Source organism: Diabrotica virgifera, chromosome 9 (assembly GCF_917563875.1).
Source record: "Diabrotica virgifera virgifera chromosome 9, PGI_DIABVI_V3a".
NCBI classification, from domain to species: Eukaryota; Metazoa; Arthropoda; class Insecta; order Coleoptera; family Chrysomelidae; genus Diabrotica; species Diabrotica virgifera.
The window spans coordinates 193,350,095-193,371,883 of record NC_065451.1 but is presented as its reverse complement, the minus strand read 5'-3'; the positions used below and the strand labels follow the sequence as shown (position 1 = coordinate 193,371,883).

General features: G+C 32.5%; 1 protein-coding gene across 1 annotated transcript in view; it reads right to left on the bottom strand.

Annotated features, from left to right (window-relative positions):
* LOC126892925 (paramyosin, long form-like) overlaps positions 1 to 20,894 on the bottom strand; it is a 105,812-nt gene extending 84,918 nt beyond the window's left edge. Inside the window, exons 1-2 of the mRNA XM_050662841.1 lie at positions 20,605 to 20,894; positions 8,218 to 8,274 (exon numbers count right to left, since the gene is read on the bottom strand). Of these exons, the coding sequence (XP_050518798.1) occupies positions 8,218 to 8,274; positions 20,605 to 20,727 (180 nt within the window). The 5' untranslated portion in view covers positions 20,728 to 20,894. The remainder of the gene's footprint in view (positions 1 to 8,217; positions 8,275 to 20,604) is intronic.
* Between the last annotated feature and the right edge of the window lie 895 nt (positions 20,895 to 21,789).

Below are 21,789 nucleotides of genomic sequence, written 5' to 3'. Positions count from 1 at the left end.
CATTGGCCATACTTCCACTCCATATAGGATAACATTCATCACTATCTTTTATATAAGAACCATCTTGGCTTATTGTTGAGCCTAAATACTTCAAAGTCTCACAACTCTTATAAGGCTGATTTATCTTACACCAGGACGTGGACGGCACGGCGCCAGAACAATAGAAATCGCACATACTTGGCACTTCCCGGTGTCGCCCCGTTCCGTTGTATATTAAACTAACCAATGCTTTTCATATCAGAAGGTTCTTCAACGTGCCCCGTGCCGTCCACGTCACCGTCGTAACATAAATCTGCCCTTAATAGTCTCTTCTTCTATACTTAAGTTCAAATGTACAACCTTGCATAACATACATAAGTATTCGGTCTTGGCATTACACAAATTTATCTTTAGTCACCATAGCTCATATTCTTCCTTTAACTTCCTTATCATATATTCCATGTCCTCTCTGTCTTCTGCAAAAATTACTTGGTCCCATTATTCCTCATTTTCTATACCATCTTGTCAAAGCCTGATTCATTAGCACATAGCCTATATCACATTCACCCATTTCTCTCTAATGTGGATTTTTCTCATTGCTTTCCATAGTTGCTTCCTGGGCACGCTATCGTATGCTTTCTCCAACTCGATCTTCTTCTTCATGTGACATCTCCTCTAAGAAGGTTGGCAACCATCACGGCAATTCGCACTTTCGATACCGCTGCTCTAAAGAGATCAGCAGAAGTCCAACTCGATAAAGGTCATATTTTTTTCAATATTTTTCTCTTTGTTCTTTTGTATCACTTGTCTTATGATCAATATATTATCTAGACATGATCTGGATTTTCGGAATCCGGCTTGTTTTTGGCCATAATTGTTCATGTGTTATTCTATTTTTTTTTACAACTGTCAAAAAAAATTCTTACTATGTGGGAAAGTATCATTAGTGGTAATGTTTTATGGGTTAATACCGATAATTTTACACGCCTACTATTTTCATTTCTTTTCATTTCACAACGCATTATGTGACCCATCTTTTGCGTTATTTTGCCGGTTATTAGCGCGCTCATCAATATATTTATTTCAATAGCAGAGTATATTAATCTATTGGCTCTTTTCCCGCCAATTTTAATATAACAAAACAAGTTCAAACGTTATTTCTAACTTCAGGCCTGAAGTTTATTCTTTGTTCTAGCCATTTCCTCTTCAATGTATATCCAAAACATTCGCGAAAAAGTTTTTTCGCCCAACAACAAACACATTTTAACCGTTCAGTCTACCGACCAAAAAGTTTATTGATCTTCCGTTTCATCTCTCACTTTGATAACCATAAATTAGAGACTCTCAAAAATAAACATTTCAGTGTTTGAAAAGAATATTACTTAAAATTGTACATCTTCATTTTCAACAGAAGTGTACTCATTAAAGTGAGTGGAGCATAAATTTGGAACTTCAGATTCATCGTCAGGCCAGAAATAGATCTGGTTTTGAGTTCGCACAAACAACCAGTCATCAAGTTCTGAATCATGTGTTTATTTGGGAAGTAGAAAGTTCCTACGACTTAACGAATAACGACTTAAATGTTTCAGCCGGTAACCATTATGACACGTAGGAGTCTACGATTATTAAGACTACAATAACGTAGGAGTTGTTATGTACAGAGAACATTTTGTTTTTGGTGAAAAACCGCTATATTATTTTTGGTTAGCAACTGAGAGGTAAGTATACTTCCAACCAACCTCATCTGCTTGGGTGGAAGTTTAAAGGGCTACCCGCCCCCTCTTCTTCTTCTTATCACTCCTCTGTATAAGCAATTCCACTTGCTCATTTGCGGATTGATATTTCTATGGAAGGTTGTCACTCCATCTTTTGAGCGGTCGTCCGATAATTCTGTTGCTGATTAGTGATATATCTCTTGCTATTTTGACCACATGGGTTTCTCCAGTCTTGCTTATATGGTTATCCCATTCTTTCTTTATATATAGATAGTATCCATTCGTTTCTACAATGTACTTTATATTTTGTTCTAATGCCATCAATCCTCTTTCGACTTTTCAGAGTAATCCTGCAATTCTTCTCAGTACTCTTATCTCTGCCGCTTCCAGTAGTCTTTATTTTATGGCTTTATCAGGTCTTGTTTTTTATGTATATATTATTATCTGGCTTTTATATTATTGACTTCATCTTATGGTTAATGATCTATTTGCTTTTTATACTTGATCTATCACTTCTCATTGGCTTATTCTTCTATGGTGTTCATAATACTTTCTTGTTTTATTTATTTTTTTTTTTGGAATGACGAAATAGGAAATCTCAAAATTATGTTGCTTCAATGATCGTTTCTATAAAGTTTGACCATATGTTCTCTCCGCTTTGTCATATGACAATGTATTCATTTGTTTGTATGGTTGTTTGTATACAATGATCAATATGTCTTGTGGATGACCCTTTTGGTGCTCATTTGCAATATTCCAGGAAATTTATATTTTAGCTTTAGTTCTTTAGTTATTTTTGTTTTATTCTTAAAATTCAGAATATCATTTCTGAATCTTCTATTGACTGTAATAAAGTCTACAAGAATAAAAAAACCGCTAAACACCGTAAAAATGAGTGGCGCATACTATATTCCAGCTACAAAAGAGCTGATATGAATATTAAGTGGCGCGAAAATGTTTTTCATTTTGATGGTAAATAAAATTCTGGTTTTATTTTGAAAGATTTTTTCTATAATATCTGCTAAATTTGAAGTAAAACGCTCCACACAAGAGTAACTTTTTACTTCAGATTTAGTTTTAGAGTTTTACTTCAAATTTAGCAAATATTATGGAAAAAAATCTTTCAAAATAAAACTAGAATTTTATTTTCCATCAAAATGAAAATACATTTTCGCGTCACGTAATATTCATATCAGCTCTTTTGTAGCTGGAATATAGTATGCGCCACTCATTTTTACGGCGTTTAGCGGTTTTTTATTCTTGTATCAGGAGTTTTTCAAAGTTATTTATAAATTAAATGTATGAAGTTAAATGTAATGTTTCTCGACTACACGTTAAGCGTTATAAATGGTCGCCTTTTTCGCATTCTCTCCCAAATGGTCTAGTAGTTACGACACCAGACTTGTGATAAGATAATCCGAGTTCATATACCAGCCATCCTAATAATTATGGCCGGCAAATAAACTTGGATTGCCCAATCAATTTAGCGTCGTAACCACTACAACTACATAAACCATTTCGGCGATAAGGGTTAAATGTATTGTACTTTTGGAGGTCGATAACTTCTGAAGGGCTTAACCGATTTTGATCATTAAACATGAGTTTGAAACGGATTGACAAGTTTTATCTGATGCATCCAAGGTCAAGTATTATAACTGAAGGTATTACAGGAATTATTGAGCTTGAAAAATCGTTTTTCCCGTAAGAAATGAATTTGATCATACTTATGAAGCCTATAACTTAAAAATTCGAATTTTCCCAGATATAAGGTGTACACCGTTAGATGCGTCTAGCCTCCTCCTACAAAATCTCAGTTATTGGCGCAATTCGTAGGTTAAAATTTTGAGTAATTGTCGAAAAACCAAAATTTTCAAAGTTTAATTTTTCAGTTTTTCGGCTATACTGAACTGTGGGTAGGTATGATATTGACCGCTTAGGCACCATTTGAAAGCTTAACTCAAAACCATTGACCTGTTGTATTTGCGGTTTTCCTGTCTCTCCTTGAACCTAAGATATATTCGCACAAAAATATGCTATTTTGTATCTACCTAGTCCTATAGCTGGCTTATGGGTAGTTAAAAGTCACAAACTACAGCGGTCCTGAATCAGAGTCCTAACCTCCTCTTGAAACATAGAAAAAAAATTCAAATCGGTGTAACTTTTCCACACACATACATACATATCCACAAACATTTTCCCCTTCTTAAATAAAAATTGAGTCATATTCTGAGCTCGGTAACTTTTGAATGGTACAACCGATTTTCAAAATTAGAGATGCGTTGGAAAGGTAATGCTCAGGGCTATCAGAAGCTGCAAAGGTTGGACTTAAATTTTTTAAATTTTTGGGAGTTTTGGGGACGAGAACAAAAAACACATCCTAAATAGGAAGGGCCGTAAAATCCACAACCTTGGACCAAAATGGAGAGTTGACATATGGATCGGCGAGTCTTTTCCTAAACTTTAAGATGGGATTTGGCCCAATTTTCAATTCAATCAGATTTAGAAAATCGAAAATTTCGTGTATATATAGTGTCGCATGTAGGGGTATTGTGCGCCACTGGCGAGAACTGCCGTTCTCTGGTAATTTAGTTTCCTAAGATGTATATCTTCGAAAGATATCCATGGACAGCTTAAAGATGTTCGTAATTATTAGCCTATTGACAAAATGGAACAAGTATTTTTCCTCATTTTTACTACTAGTACATTATTTGACGGTTTTTGTTGTAAACTTTTAAAGAACCGTTTGGATTGACATAAAATTTGGCATACGCATAGCCAACATGTCAAAGAAAAAAAGTGATATTGTGCGATGTGTGCTTTTGCCCTGGGGGTGAGTTTCACCCCTTCTCGGGGTGAAAAACATACGTTCAAATTAAGTCCGAAATTCGATAAAATGCCTAATTCTAAGCAACTTTTATTCTATACAGTTTTTTCACAAAGTCAATATTTTTCGAGTTGTTTGCGAATGAATATGTTCATTTTTCAGCAAAACAAATACGTTTTTAGACAATTTTTCACAAATAATTCAGAAAGTAAGTATTTTATCGAAAACACCATTGTCAATAAAAGTATAGCTTGTAAAAAAGTGAAAAAAAAGGTGTATAGACGAAGTCTCCAGACCTAGTAGAAGCAGAGTTATAGCTAAAGAAAAATAGGTTCATATTCACCAAACTTCAAATAAATATATTTCAACGTGAAATAACCAAAAAATTAAGCACTTTTTGCAAAAAACTCATTACAACTTTTTTAAAGAGTTTAAAAAGCTTTATGTCTATTTTTATAAGAAAATATTCCAGCATCAAATGTGAGCAAGTTACGCTCAAAATACAGTTGGTCAGTTTTGATTTGGCATAAAAAACCGGGAAAACCACCCCCTAATTAAAAACTTAAATAGAATTAATCCTTACTGCTTCACATGTTGCTTTGTTTATGTTGTGTGTACTCTTTTTCAAAATAACTTAAAAATTATTAGTAATACCAAAAATCTCATAAAGTAATAAAATATACGTTTTGCTTTTCTGAATATTTTGGACTTTTTATTTTCCTGTTAGACATGAATCGGTTATGCTATGGCTGTTCAAAATTTGCATACACTCCGGATTAGTGACTCGTTCAAGCCATTTTAACTACAGCATTTTCAAAAATAAGCACTTTGAACCACTGAGACTTACAGATCGTATAAAGAATAAATAATCAAAGTAACCTGTGAAGCGGTAACGATTAATTTTTTTTGATACGCTAATTAGGGGGTGCTTTTCGGGATTGTTTTTACCAAAAAATAAAAGGTACCAACAATATTTTGAGCATAACTCACTTACTTTTGAAAGTTGAAATGAGTGTTCCCCGAAAAGTGTTCCGTTTTTTGGTTATTTTTCGCTGAAATATTCGATTTGGAATTTGACGAATAAGAACCTACTTTCCATTAGTTACAACTTTGCTTGTACTGAGTCTACAGACTTAATATATGCACCATTTTTTTTTCATTTTTTTATAAGCTATATTTTTATTAGGAATATTTTTTCGACAAAATACTTACTTTTTGAGTTTTTTGCGAAAAACCGTCTAAAAACGTGGTTTTTTTGTTTAAAAATGAACAAATTCACTCGCAAATAACTCGAAAAGTATTGACTTGGTGAAGAAACTCTATAGAACAAAACTTGTTTAGGAATTAGTCAGTTTATCTAATGCCGAACTTTTTTTTGGACTAATTATTTATATGGGAAATAAGCCACAATTAAAATGAAAAAAATAATTTTATTAACGTTTCGACGCCCAAATCGGGTGCCGTTGTCAAAATACAAAATAGTAATATTTTGTATTTTGACAACGGCACCCGATTTGGGCGTCGAAACGTTAATAAAATTATTTTTTTCATTTTAATTGTGGCTTATTTCCCATATAAATAATTAATCATAAAAATGCCACAAGGAAATAGCTTCAGAACAACATTTTTTTTGGACATATATTTTTTCACCCTCGGGAAGGGGTGAAACTCACCCCAGGGCAAAAGCACACATCGGCACAATATCCCTTTTTTGTTTGACTTATTAGCTATGTGTATGCCGAATTTCATGTCAATCCAAGCGGTTCTTTAAAATTTAGAGGTTTTGCAATATTTTACCGTTAAAGAACGTACTATACAGGGGTGGCCAAACTGTGGCTCGCGAGCCACATGTGGCTCTTTGAAGGATAGTCTTTGGCTCTCAACAAATGTACCTGAATTTCTTTTAATTTTTGTGTTTCAAAATGTCTTAAATTACTGCCAACAAATATAAAAGACTAAGTGTAACATCACAGGACTGATACGACAAGGAGACCCCTTATCACTGTTGCTATTCAATTTGGTATTAGAATTTGTAATAAGTAAAATATCATCTGAGCTGACAGGAGGATTTGCGAATCGAGGATCAAAACTATTGCTGATGAGAGAACGCGAAATAATGCTATTAGCCAAAAATCCAAGACCAAGACTTAGGCGTAACATAACTATTAATTACCATAACTTCGAAGTAATGCAAGAGTTTAAATATCAAAAATGACAACCACAAATAAAAAGCGGTATCAGCAAGGATAGCCGCGTGTAATAAAGCATTATACTACTCCCTACCATCATTATTAAGATCTGCTATTAAGATCAAAAAGCTGCTAAAAAGACAGTCTAAATTAAGACTGTACATGCCAATTATTCGTCCAATTGTTACATATGAAAGTAAAACATCAGCAGGATAAGTGAATTGCTGGTATTTGAAAAGAAAGTTCTCATTCTTGAATGATATTTTGCCATCAAAGAGATGAATTGACAGGAAAGTGGAGAAGGCGCTGCAATGCTGAATTGGTGACTGTGTATGTACTGAAATAATCGTCAGACATATTATAAAAGCTAAGATAACATGGGCAGGTCATGTGGTAAGATCAGAGGAAGACATAATCTTTAGACAGTGTTTTTTGAGAGACGGTAGAAGATCAGTAGGCCGTCCCATAAAAAGCTGGAACGATGATGAAGATCGAAGAATCCTGAAAATTAGTAAAGGCTGCTTGTAGAATTATTTGCATATTTGAAACGACCGGGACGATGTGGACTATTTTGTTTCACTGTAAAATTCGTGAAATCCAAACACTGAGAGAAAAATTTAATACCTTTTTACACTTTTTACATAATTGTTTAATTGCGGCTCGCGAAAAATTTCAAATTTTGGAAAGTTGCTCGGACTATCAAGGATCTTGGCCACCCCTGTACTATACTGTCACACCCATAGAAACTCACTGTGAAATTTATTATACAGTGCTCCAACGAAAATTTGACCCGCACCGCAGTAACTCAGAAACCAAGAGTTTCTTCAGAATTAAAAAAACATGTCAATTTGTATTGAGGTGGGTACGAAGTTCGTCCCCCTTTCCCTGCCCCGCATCAGCCGCCAGTTTTTTAAAATAGCAAGTGTAGTCGAGTGGCACATCATTTGAAAGGTAATTTTTTTCTCTACAGAACTTTCTAATTTTTTTTTAATTTGCGGAATAACCTTAAAAATAATTTTGGAATAAACTAATTTGTAATAAATTTGTGAAGTCCAAAATTATCTTCAAACTTATTAAGTAAATTAAAAAAATAGAGCGTCGTTTAGAGAAAAAAATTACCTTTCAAATTATGTGCCACTCGACCACACTTGATATTTAAAAAAAGTGGGGGTCGATGCGGGGCAGTAGGGGGTTACATTTGAGGGCATGAATTTTGCATGAAAATTTGTCCCCCTTAAATTAAAAATTGAAGTGTTTTTTTTTTAATTTTGATGAAGCTCTTGTTTTCTGAGTTTCTGAGGGTGGTCAAATTGTCGTTGAAACAGACTGTACGAAATTAATTAAGACGTTGAAACGAAATTAATTAATTTGAACTAATTAAATTCTGAGATTATATTTTGAGAACGATTTCCGAAGTTGAAATGGAAATGTCAAAATAAACGTATTTTAAAAAGAAATTGTAATAAATTCCCAACTATATGTGTATGGTAAAACACTGGTAGGTACTTACTCTAGATCTAAGTTCTCGTTCAATTTCTAGGTCATCCTGAAGTAGGCGAATTTTATCCTAAAAAGAAAATAATAATGATTAATAACAAGATTAATATTGATGACAATAAAAACAGTGGAAATGATCGATTATTCGATATTGTTAAATAAGTACTTAAAATTGATTCAACGATAAAAAATACTAATAATTTTTTATGTGTATATGCAGCCACTGTCACTGGTACAGGATATATTAAAAAACAAAGTATCCAGCAATTTAATAATACGAATACATCTTTCTCTCTGTCACAGAAAAAGTTTTTTCAGCATTATATTCTTTAAAAATTTTCCCACCTAAGTGGCAGCAGCTAAATGGCTAACACTGCCTTAAAGGCTCTAAAGTCATTTTATAGAGTCAAAGTTGGTTTGGAACTGTAAAAATCCCTCAAGAAGCTGACGGAACGCAACAAAGTAACTTTGATGTGGGTATTATGTCACAAGGGAATTGCAGGAAATGAGGAAGCTGATAGCCTCGCAAAAGAAGGGGCTAATATCCCATTCCAATGTCCAGAAGCCTTCGTGAACTGTCGAAAAGCCACATCAGAGAGGAAATCCGGACCTGGGAACTCAATCAACTACAGCTATATTGGTCTAATATGTACACTAGGACAAATAGTCTAGGCGCCAGAGGTGTCACCGTGTCCTTTTTAATTCTGATGGACAAAATCAACGGTTTCTTATGGATTTTTGGCTGCTGATTACGAATTTCGAGGGTGGATTTCGATCCGAGTGGTCAAAAAATTGTTATAAACAATTTAATTGTTTATAAGGCCCTGGCTCATAAACTAACAGAGATACAAAAAAATATTTCAAATAAAATTTGTTCCTTAATAAAAAACGAAGAAAAAACGTTTACTAAAATCAAATCTAATAATCAGAACTCAAGATATTGTAACATTAGTGCATAATGCAAATTTCAAATTGCAAAATAAGTATTTTTCGAAGCTTTACCGATCGTAACTCGGCTGCTACGCATGCAAATGAGCATTAGAAGGTCTCATTTTAAAGCTTAATTAATAGGTTTAGAAACATAGTTTGTTAAATTATTTTGTCTTCATTTGTTTTAAAGTTATACCCATTTGAATTTATAATTTTCTTAAAAAAATTGTACATTAATTTGTTTCTAAGGATTTCAAGCAAATTTGAGCCATAAACATTTATACTTTAATTAACAATAATGATAGAAGAACTCAAAAGAAACAATTTGAGCCTACGAAAATGTTCGTAAGTTTATTTTTGGCCAAGATATCGATATTTTAATGGCGCGCTATGAGGTGCAAGATCGGCTCACAGTCAAGTAATATCGCGGTAAAGACACCGATCAATTGCTCTCGTGTTACATTATTTTGCTCAGGAGGCCTTGCCTATTTTTAATAAATAATATCAGCTGTTTTTTAGTTATATTTCTGAAATTTTAGTTTTTAATGTTTTTTTTCTCATTTAGTACAAAAAATAGAAGACAAAGTAAATAGAATGAAAGGTTATACGAGGTACAGTATGATGATTTAATATAAGAATTATATAAAATTTTATTAGGATCTTCAAAAATGAAAAATGAAGATAACGTGTATATACATAGAAATTATAATTTGCATGGAGAAGTTAGCACGTGAACCTTTACACTGTGAGCATGAGCCGATCTTGTTCCTCATAGCGCGCCATTAAAATATCGATATCTTGGCCAAAAATAAACTTACGAAAATTTTCATAGGTTCAAATTGTTTCTTTTGAGTCCTTCTATTATTATAGTTAATTAAAGTATAAATGTTTATGGCTCAAATTTGCTTGAAACCCTTATAAACAAATTAATGTCCAATTTTTTTAAGAAAATTATAACTTCAAACGGGTATAACTTTAAAAGAAATAAAGACAATGTAATTTAACAAACTTTGTTTGGAAGCCTATTAATTAATCTTTAAAATGAGACCTACTAAGGCTCATTTGCATGCCCAGAAGCCGAGTTACGATCGATAAAGCTTCGAAGAATACTTATTTTGCAATTTCCAATTTTTATTGTGCACTAATATTTCACTATATTGAGTTCTTATTATTGGATTTGAGTTTAGTAAACGATTTTTTCTTCGTTTTTTATTAAGGAACAAATTTTATTTGAAACTTTTTTTGTATCTCTTTTAGTTATTTTTTATAATTATTAAAATTGAAGACAATAAAAAATTGAATACACTCCTTACTTAAAGAACTAAACTAATGTTAATTCAAAGTGAGTTATGGGTAATTGAATGATATTTTTTTCGACTAGTACTCAAATCTAAGTATTAAAGCTTAAATAACGGGAGAACGATGCATTTTATAAAATATATCTTTTAAACACTTGTCAAAGTGCTTTAAAATACCTATCAAATGAGTTCCAGAAGAAACTAATAGCATCAAAATTAAGCAAGTTATGATGAAAATAAAAGAACCCTTTCGAATTTTTTAGGAAAAAGTGAATAATGAAACATACGCCATTTCCACAAAAATTAAAATTTATAGTAATCCTTACAAGAATTTCTTTATATTAGCATAAGTAATTATATCAACAATTTTGACTGGTTTAGAATGCATATTTTTAAAAAAAGATATAATTTAAAAAAATCAGAATTTTTAAAATTGTCGTAATCTTCACATTCTTTTGATAATAACTCCAAAAATACTCAATATCTGTAAAAAATGATATATAACCAAATTTTAGTTTTTTCTGTACCAAATATTTTACCTGTTTTACTATTTCTGTAGGGTAAAAAATAACCGAGATAGAAACCTTTAAAGCTTACATTTTGCTGCGAGAACAATGTAATGGGGGCCATTTAACCTTTTATTTTTAAAAAAGTGAGAGGTTCAAAAAATTAAGTTCAACGAGGTTTAATAGCACTTGGAATTAGATTTCAAATGGTTTTAAGGTGAACCTAATATCGTGAAAATTAACGGAGCTATTAAAAAAAAACAATAACATTTTTTGGAAAAATTTTTAAAAAAGAAATTTGGAAAAATTTTTGTAGCATAAATTTTAATGCTATTGACTCGTTCGGGAACTCATTTAATAGATATTTCTAAGTACTTTGACGAATGTTAAATAAGTTTATCGTATAAAATGCATCATTGTCCCGTTATTTATGCTTGAATAGTTAGATTTGGGTTTTTACCTGTAACTCAATTTAAGTTAACATTAAGATGTGTTTCTAGTAAGGAGTTTATTTCATTTTTTATTAGCTTCAATTTTGGTAATAATAAGTTTTTTTTTTAAAACTTATAGTTTTTGAGTTATTTGTGAAAAATCGGTTCAAAACATGCATTTTTCTCAGAAAAAATTTAAATCTTTGATCTTTAATAACTCAAAAAGTTTTGATTTATTTTCATAACTTTATATAAAAAAAATTACTTAGAATTTGTTCCTCTATCAAATTATGGGGCTATTCTTAATAAAATAATTTTCACCCCCGAGAAGGGGTGGCATCCACCCCCAGGGTAAAAGCGCAAGTTGGCACCATGTCACATTTGTTTCTTGAGATATCCTCTAACCACTCACCAATTTTCATGCAAATCGATGCAGGTTCAACGAAATCGGAGGTAATAGTTCATATCCACCTTCAGTAACTGCACATCCGTCACTGGCCTTCGCAGAGGTGACTGCTCTCTGAGATATCATCTCAAAAAAATGGGCAAATCAAACAGTGAGAACTGTTATTTCTGTGACAATGGAAAAGAAACGACAGAGCATATACTATGCAACTGTGTAGAACTGTTATGCAAACGAATAAAATCCCTGGAAGAGGTCAGTCTAGCACCCTCTGTCATAGGAAACAAGTCACCTAGAAGGTTAATCAACTTCATCAGAGCTATTGTAATCCCATTGTTTAAATATATTAAGGTATGTACAAAATATCTCTATAAGTTGAAGTACGGAGAAGCTGCATGGCCTTAAAGACCTCACATAATCTAATCTAAGTGGTAGCGTACAAAGATTCCATCTACTTTGATCGCCATTAACAGAAACAATTTATTACCTAATTTAATCGTTTTCTGTTCTTTACGCTAAACGAAATCTTCAACAATTTACATCTTCCAGAAAAACGTTCTGTTCTTAAACAGGCACATCTATTTGAATGGGATAATATCTTGAACAGGTAAGTATCTTTCTATTCTAAATATTTACCATAAATTCAAATCTGCATAAACAAGAGGAAATGGCAAAGGTAAAGTCATTAATTTAGGAGATTTTTAAATAGCCCTGATCAATAAATATAGTCCGTCCGCTATAACTTTTCCCATGCGTTACGATTCATTTTCAATCAAATTAAGTCAAAACAGTATATTACACATATTACAATTATAGTATATCGTATATATTACAATTATAGTATGCAGTATACAAAATGTATATACACATCGACGTTCGTTTCAACTTATGTTTTGACTTAATTTGATTGAAAATGAATCGTACCGCATGGGAAAAGTTATAGCGGACGGACTATATATTACAAAGGGCCAACACCAAATAGTAAGTGAGGCGATTTTTCGCCCCACATGCAATGCTCTTAGGTACTTTTTTTACGGTAATCACTTAATTTTTATAAATAAACAGATTTGGGGTTGTTGCTTTTTAAGCTTATAAAAAACGTATGTCGGTCTAGACGACCCAGTTGGCTGAGGCGCAGTCGATCGAGAAGTTTAGTGGATTTGCGTACGAGGTTCGAGGCTCAGCCAGGTCATTTGATATTAATAAAAAGGCCAACGCCGTAGTATAAAATTCAATAGAATCAACGTCTTATCGGCCGGCAGAATAAACTGGCGTCTGATCGGCCTATGGGGATAAGGGCTTGCGGCTTGGTGATACTCCTTCATAGATCCCTACCGAAGGGCGTTGACGCCTAAGAACGGTGTATATAAAAAAACTTATGTGCTACAAGGAAACTTCGTAAGTACATTAAAAACAAAAATATTAACGGAAATAGATAGGCTGGGGAGAAAATTCTCCCTCCTGGCATTAGGAAGGTTAAACGGATAGCATAACATACATTAGAAGAAACCAGAAAAGGGTAGGTCAAGGAGAAAATCGTGAAAAACGAATATAGAAGATGTTAAAGAGAGAAGAATAAAGAACTGGAAAACACAAACCATTGACAGAGCTTCATATAAGCCTTCATGTCGCGGAAACAACCTAAATCTCTCTATATATCAACATTTGGTTAATACTGGTTATACGTTCTATTCTCGTTAGATATTGACTGATATGGCACCACAGAATACAAAGAATGATAATGTAAGAAATCGAAAGCACAGATAAAACCCTATTCAAAAATTTAAAATATTAGGGAATAATACCCTACACAAAATACTGGAGGGATCAAGATCAAATCTTCTATAATTTTGGGTATACACTATATCGGATTAAGACTTGTTTTCGTTGTAATTATATATATTTTCCACGCCAACAAAATGTTCGTAGATCTTGACAAATTAGCAAAAAAATTAGATTTAGAATGACTTTTGATGTATTGCCAAGTAAGTAAATTGAACAAAAATTTACATAACCTACTCAGAAATTCAGCTTGTGATATATTTAACTACTAAAAAATATTTTTTTACACACTTTATATATTTATATGCATAATATTAAGCTCTTCTTTAAGTGCCGTTTCCCAATTGAAAGTTGGATATCATCATCACTATCTTTACTCTACCTACCGCTGCTCTTCTTTAAGTGCCGTTTCCCAAATGAAAGTTGGATATCATCATCACTATCTTTACTCTACCTACCGCTGCTGTTCTGAAAAGTTTTATGGAACTTCATTTAAACCTGTCTCTCCTTTATATACTCGTTTCTCCTCTTATTTACTCTGCATTATCAATCTTAGCATTCGATATGGCTGGCCGCTCATTACGTGTCCCTTATATTGTATCTTTCTTGTTTTTATTGTGTTGATTATCTCGTATTCTTTGTCCATTTCTAGCAAAATTTTCGTGTTCGTTTTCTTCTATATCCATGCTATTGTAAACATCCTTATGGAATACTATATTTCAAATGACTGTGGCTAATTTATATGTTCTTGCTTCATTGTCCAGCTTTTAAGTCTATATTGTAGTATCGAAAACAGTTAGCCTCTCATAGCTCATCTTGCTCTTATTTCTGATATATGGTCTTTAATGCTGGAGAAATGTTTTCGTGTTTACAAACGCATCTTTTTCTATGTCTATTCTGGCTCTTATTTCTATTGTCTGATCATTATTTTCTGAAATCCAGTTTCCCAGGTATAAGGTTTCCCAGGTTGTATTTGCATTTATCAACCCTTTGTATCGGCACATCTCCCAAATGTATGTAAATTTTGTTGTTATTATAATATTTTTTTATATTCATTTTTAGTCCATATTTTTAACAGAAACTGTTTGTTTTGTTTAGCAGTAGTTGGAGTACTTCAGCAGAGCTTACCATAAACACAGTGTCATCTGCAAATCTTATGTTGTTAATAGTTCTTCCGGTAATTATTATTCTTTCACATTTCGATAGTAATACTTCTTCAAAACTGGATTCACTATTTACATTAATTAGTATGGTGACAGAATACATCCCGGCCTAGCCATAATTATTGCTGAACTGACTTCGTTATCTATTACAATGTGTGCTCTTTGATTCCAGTAAAGGTTTATCATTATTTGTTAATTAAAACAAATATATTTAAAAGGTAAATTATGCAGATTTTTGTTTATATTCGGTTCAGATTCGTTTTCCTCTTAATACAAATATATTTATTAAAAGTAGGTATAGTAAAGTGGTAAACTAAAAGTAAAGATTTAAATGAGAATATAAGTCGAATTAAAAATTTAAAGAAAACAAATCTAAGCCTGTCATAAAAGAGGTGGTGGAAAGTGGTTTAATTGAGGTGCCATAGTTAGAAGTACAAATCTTCAATAAATACCCATAAAAATAGAAAGTGAAAAAGAATATTAGCATATGCCAATTTTCTTATTCTCTCCTTCAAGTATCGTGTTATTTTTAAGATGTTGCCTATCATATTATTTGAAAGGTTCTTCGAACTTTTCTCTATCGGTTGCTTAGCACACAAGTTTTTCAAGTTTCTTGATACCATTGTCTGATACTGTGTAACTAGGATACCGTTTTACATTTTATTTACCTTTTATTATTTAATGTTATTAATGTCCTGTACTATCTTTCAGTTTGACTAAAGTTAATCATTAGTTTCGACATTAGTTGTATCTCAATCATCATTAGATTGAGTGATGGGAGACTACAACGCCAAGGTTGGCACTTACGATACCAATCTAGAACACGTTATGAAGAAGCATGACACTGGTCGGAGAAATAAAAACCGCCAGCGCTTCATTTAACTGTGTGGTATCCCCGACCTAATTATTGGAGAAACCATATTCCCATATGCAACAATTCACATAGATTCATGGAAATCGCTAGATAACTAAATCATCATAATCATCATCATCATCATAATTCAACCCGGATCTATCCACTGCTGGATATAAATCTCCCTCAGTCTTTCCCATGTGTTCCTGTTTGTATTTAGACAACCACACTTACAATCAAATCGACTGCATCGCAATAAGTAAGTAATGGATAACATCCCTCCTAGATGTCAGATCATGGAAAGGCGCAGATGAGGCTAGTTATCACTAACGACGACAAAAATTAGAGTCAAGATAGCTAGGAACAGGAAAGAACGGAACAAGCCTATACGAAAGAAGTTCATCTTTGAGAAAATACAAATCAACGAGTCACAAATATAGTCCTGTCGCCAGGGGGGGGTACAACGGCCTCGTTAATTCAGATGGACTTACCCAAGTTTTTTTTATGTATTTTGACCCGTAGAACACGAATTTTTTGGGTAACAGTTGATCCGGATGTCGATAAGATTGTTATAGACCAAGAACTTGAGGAATCAAATAACAGCGATTTTTGGCAAAACAAAACAATATTTTGTATTTTTTGGGTCATTTTAAGCAAAAAATATTTCTACAAGTTTTTTAGTAGGATGCACAGTTTTCGAGATAAACGCGGTTGAACTTTCAAAAAATCGAAAAACTGCAATTTTTAAACCCGAATAACTTTTGATTAAAAAATAAAATAGCAATTCTGCTTAGCGCCTTTGAAAGTTCAAGTCAAATTATGTCGGTTTTGATTATTTGCATTGCTAAAAATTTATTGTGTTATTGTTAAACAAAGCTACAAACAACTAGTGCGTGAGTGATGTTTCTATGATTTATCATTTAAAATCGAACGAGTAGGTAGAATAGGTACTAGTGCAATCAAGACTATTTCTACGTTACATGCGTTAAAACGAATGTAAAAGCACGGGAAACCCTACGTGTTTATAGCTTTGTTAAACAATAAAAAAATAAATTTTTACCAATGCAAATAATCAAAACCGATATAATTTGACTTAAACTTTCAAATACGGTAAGCAGACTTGCTATTTTATTTTTTAATCAAAAGTTATTCGGGTTCAAAAATTGCAATTTTTCGATTTTTTTAAAGTTCAACCGCGTTTATCTCGAAAACTGTGCATCCTACGAAAAAACTTGTAGAAATATTTTTTACTTAAAATGGCCCAAAAAATACAAAATATTGTTTTGTTTTGCCAAAAATCGCTGTTATTTGATTCCTCAAGTTCTTGGTCTATAACAATCTTATCGACATCCGGATCAACTGTTACCCAAAAAATTCGTGTTCTACGGGTCAAAATACATAAAAAAAACTTGAGTAAGTCCATCTGAATTAACGAGGCCGTTGTACCCCCCCTGGCGACAGGACTAATAGAACTCGAACGAGAATTGCGAACAAAAATAGGCGAAGTGTAGGAAAAAAATTGGAAACGATTAGTAAAGCCCTTGTGAAAACAAGTGAAAACATTTTGGGCCTAAATAAATACGTAAAGAAAAGTGGATCACTATAAAAACGTGGAACAAAATAAAACGTCTCAAACACATTAATCTAGAACTAATACATTCCACAACAGAAGCAGAAAAGAAAGGACTTAGAGAAAGTTATAAGAAAGCGATTAAAGTTATAAAGAAGGCAGCAAAGCAAGACATTAGAAAGTTGGCAGAAAATCTTGCTGAAGAAGAGCATATCACTGAATATTCCACCATATTTGTTAAAAGCCTGCCCAAGTACAACAGAGCCAATCGAACCGCTCTTGAGGGCGGCCTGAAGAGGAGAAAAGTTGCTAAAAAACTGAAAAATGGACTTATAGTAAAGAATTCAAAAAAGGGCGACAAAAGATATTGCGGAAACGGGAGAGAAATTAAACTTCTGAATACCATAAATATATGAACAGCGATAAATATAAATAACCGACTGACAGTGGGAACCAATGTTAAGGAAAGGGAAGGCTGGCTTCAGACCAGACCGGTAATTATTGACCAAATTAATACACTTAGAGTCATAGTAATACAGTTTCAGGAATTCAACTCTTTACTCCTCATATTATTATTTTTGAACTTCAAGAAAGCGTTCGACAAGTATAAATACACAAATGGAAAACACTAAAAGAGATAGGAATACCAAAGAAATAATAAATCTCATCAAAGGATTCTACAGTGATATAGAACATCCTGGAATATTCTGTGCCTATTAAGGAACAATATTATACCAAATAAAATATTTAAAATAAAAAAAAAGAAACATTTTAAAGTCTTCAACAGTGTAGTAAAATAAACACAATGAAAGATAATATCTTGAAATACGAAAACATAACCTCAAATATCATGCACAAACTTTTTTTGGTTCTATAAATAAAGAACAAGGTTTCTTAGTGTATGTAAAAATAAAATGTTGCCAACATAACTTGATCCCCTTTCCTAATAAGCGAAATCATACATTTCAAAAAATTTTAAAATAGGTTCAAAAGAAAGAAATTGAAAAAAATTAAATTTTTTGGAATTTATTAATAAAAATTTTAAGCCCTAGTGATATTAAAAATTAAGTGGTAGTAAAAAAATATGTAAAATTAGTAGACATTTATTAATTGAATGAAGTAGTTTAGGCATTTTATGTGAAATATCTACAGTCCATTGAAATTTTTTAGGTCTTAGTATTCATTTTTTAGAGGATGCAAGGGGGGTTAAGTATAAAATTAAATTCAAGTTAGTAGTGTCGTCACCCCTGTCCTCCAGCCACCATCTTGGAAAAATGGGTGCAAAAGTTGTTCGCACTTTACCTCGGAAACTAGCAGCCCTGTAGAAAATTTTATAAGGCATTATTTGTATCAAATTAAATTGTCTACAACTTTATTGCTGACCAATTAGCTTAGTTTTTTCTATTATATTATATTTTTTATTCACAATATAATTTATTACATTCGTAACATTCCTGTTATTATTAATTTATTATTGGCCCCTTTCCCCCTACCTTTAAGGTAGAGTCTGGAGGGAAGTTTTTACGTGGTATCCCCGTGGTAAAATGTGTTTTACATATTTTTTTATAACTTTTAATTTTCTATTCTACGATGATAATTTAATTTGTAACAAATAATGGCAACCTTTTCCAATATAGAGGCCGGAGGACAAGGGTGGCGACCCCAAAAAATTGAACTTAAACTAACCCCACGTACATATCAAAGAAATAAAATTGAGTCCTCTGAAAAATGCAACGCTAATTAAGAATGGCTAATATAAATGTATCTTTTCAATGGACTACTATTAAAACACAGCTATCAGCTATCAATAATAAAATTCCTAATTAAAAAACATATCAATTTTACCCCGAGAAAAAATTTTTTTTTTTTCAATGTGAATTGTATTAATTGACTCTTCCACTACCGAAAAACTTTCATCCCCCGATTTTTAAAAATGAATAAAGCTCTTTCACTATTATATGTATGTACTCTCATATATGACCTAAAACTCTAGTTTGGTATCTTTAAATTTTTCATTTATTTTATCCAAAATTCCAAACTCCAAAATTTTTGAGGGCACAAAACTGTTTATAAAATGTTCATAACAGTGTTTTATCTGTCATTTTAAGAATTTCTAATGGCAATCGTCATTAATCTTTGATTATTTTTGAATTGAAGAAATAAACGTAATTCCATTTTTCGGCGATCAGATCACAGTATCAAAATCAAAATTCCTATTTACTGGAACTCAGAGATTGTTTTTTTGTTCTAGGCATTACTTTTTTTGTTCTTAATAAAACCGTTTGGCAGTTCGACACTGACAATTTGATGTACAAAAACTCGGTTACAAATATGAAAATTTAAGATTGATCAACATAAATTTGTCGCATAGCAAGAGGACATAGAAATATTTAACAATATTTTAAAAAAGTACAATTCTAGTAAAAATTGAAAATAACGGCAACTTTTTGGAACGAAGTAAAATTTTCTTAAAGATAAAAATACATTACACTTGGCAACATGGTGAAAAGTAGGTTGCATTCCTATTTAAAAATAGTAGGAATAATATTGGACAAAAATAGACGGTACAGATTGTCAAAACCAAAAATTAAGAAAATTTCAGCTTAGAATTTAAGTTTCCATATAAAATAAATGGACAAATAAAGGGAACTATTTTTGAATTTAAAAAAATGTGTTCTTTGCTATTATTATGTCAAATACAAGTGTGTGGTCAAAAATAGACTGTACAAATTGTAAAAACAAAAAATTTCCAGATTATCAAAATGTCAGCTAAGATATTACTGTTTTTTATATAAAAAAAAATTATGCAAAGGGTACTCCTTTTGAATTAAAAAAAAAATGTATCCTTGGCTATTACTAGATCAAATACTTTTTAACTGTACCAAAAATTATGTTGTTTAGTTGACAGTTTAAAAGATTATCAATATTTCAGCTTAGTTTTTCCTTTTTTTAATGAGAAAAAAATGGAGACTTTGAGGGTACCTACTGTTTTTAATTTCAAAAAATTTGTTTTTTGCTAATATTGAATCAAATACTTTTTAACCGTACAAAAATTATGTTGTGTAGTTGACAAAAAAATACCGACCAGTGAAATAGACGGTACAAAATTTAAAAAACAAAAATTTTAAAAATTATCAAAATTTCTACTTAGATTTTACTGTTTTTTATATAAAAAATGTGGATAAACTGAAGGTACTATTTTTGCATTTAAAAAATGTGTTCTTTGCTATTATTAGACCAAATACTTTGTAACTGTACCTCAAATTATGTTGTTTAGTTGACAGAAAAAAATACCGACCAGTGACAAGTGGCTGTCTTACCAATATATAATCCAAAAATCACTTTAAAAAACACTTCACATTTTTCACAAAATTAAAATCGATCTCAAATAGATACACAGAATATCACAATTCCTTAAAAATCTTGAAACGTGATCTCGGATTACGGAGTCGTCTTATTTTTACCTCAAGCCTAGAAAGCGCTGTCAGATCCGCGCTGTATTCGATGCTGACGTCAGCACTGCCTCCTGCAGCTCCTGTGGAACGGTACGAGTATTTGGAGGTCCTCGCCACAGAGGAAGAAGCCATCTTCAAGAGATTTTTTTGCTTTTTTGTGAATGTATAGTCGTGTCGTTGGTGCACTGACCGTCGAAAATTTCAAGATTGAAATCCGCGTGCCTGCGCCGCCTGACAGTGGTGGCAGAGTCGTTCGTATATGAGCGTCGAGACGTCCACCGTCGGAATAAAGTTGGGCGCGAGGTCGGCACATGCGTTGTAGATGCGTACGCAGGGCGATCTGCGCATCTGTGACTCACATTTTTCGGTTATTTTTACGGATTTTTATGCATTTTATGCATTTACCTAGCTGGTAGTGATTTTTACGATTTCTGGAATCTCTCATATTCTTATACAGGGTATATTTTATTATACTCATCGCTTGCAAATTTTTTTAATAAACATTTTATTTAATTTGAAAAGATTTAAATGGCAGTAACAAACATTTAGGAAAACTGTCTAGTGACAGTATCTTCTTTGTTCATCTGTTGTCTCTCTGTCTTGCGACGTGTCCTGACCATTTCCACTTCAACTTCTTAAAGCGTTTTATGATGTCTTCCACTCCAATTCTTCGCCGTAACTCATCATTTCGTATTCTGTCTCTCAAAGTTAGGCCAAGGGATGGATCTTTCCATTTTTCGTTGTGCTACTTGTAATTTGCTTATTGATGTTTTAGTCAATGTTAGTGTTTCAGCTCCATAAGTAAGCACCGGAAGTACGCACTTGCTAAATGCTTTTCTTTTTAGCTTTATTGGGATGTTTTCCTTGAACACGTCTCTTAGTTTGCCATACGCTGCCAATCCTAAAGCTATTCTTCTAGATAATTCGCATGTTTGATTGTCTCTACTTATTTGTATTTCGTGGCCCAGATAGATGTATTTGTCAACTATTTCGATATGGCAGTCCTCCAGTTTCAATGGTCCGCTAGGTACTAAGTTGGTCATCATTTCAGTTTTCCCAAAGTTTATTTCCAACCCTACTTTTTGAGAAACTCGTTGTAGTTCTTGCAGCATTTCGTGAGCTTCCTTTAAGTCGTCGGTTATTAGAACTGTATCATCTGCAAATCGTAGGTGGTTCAGCCTTTCGCCATCGATA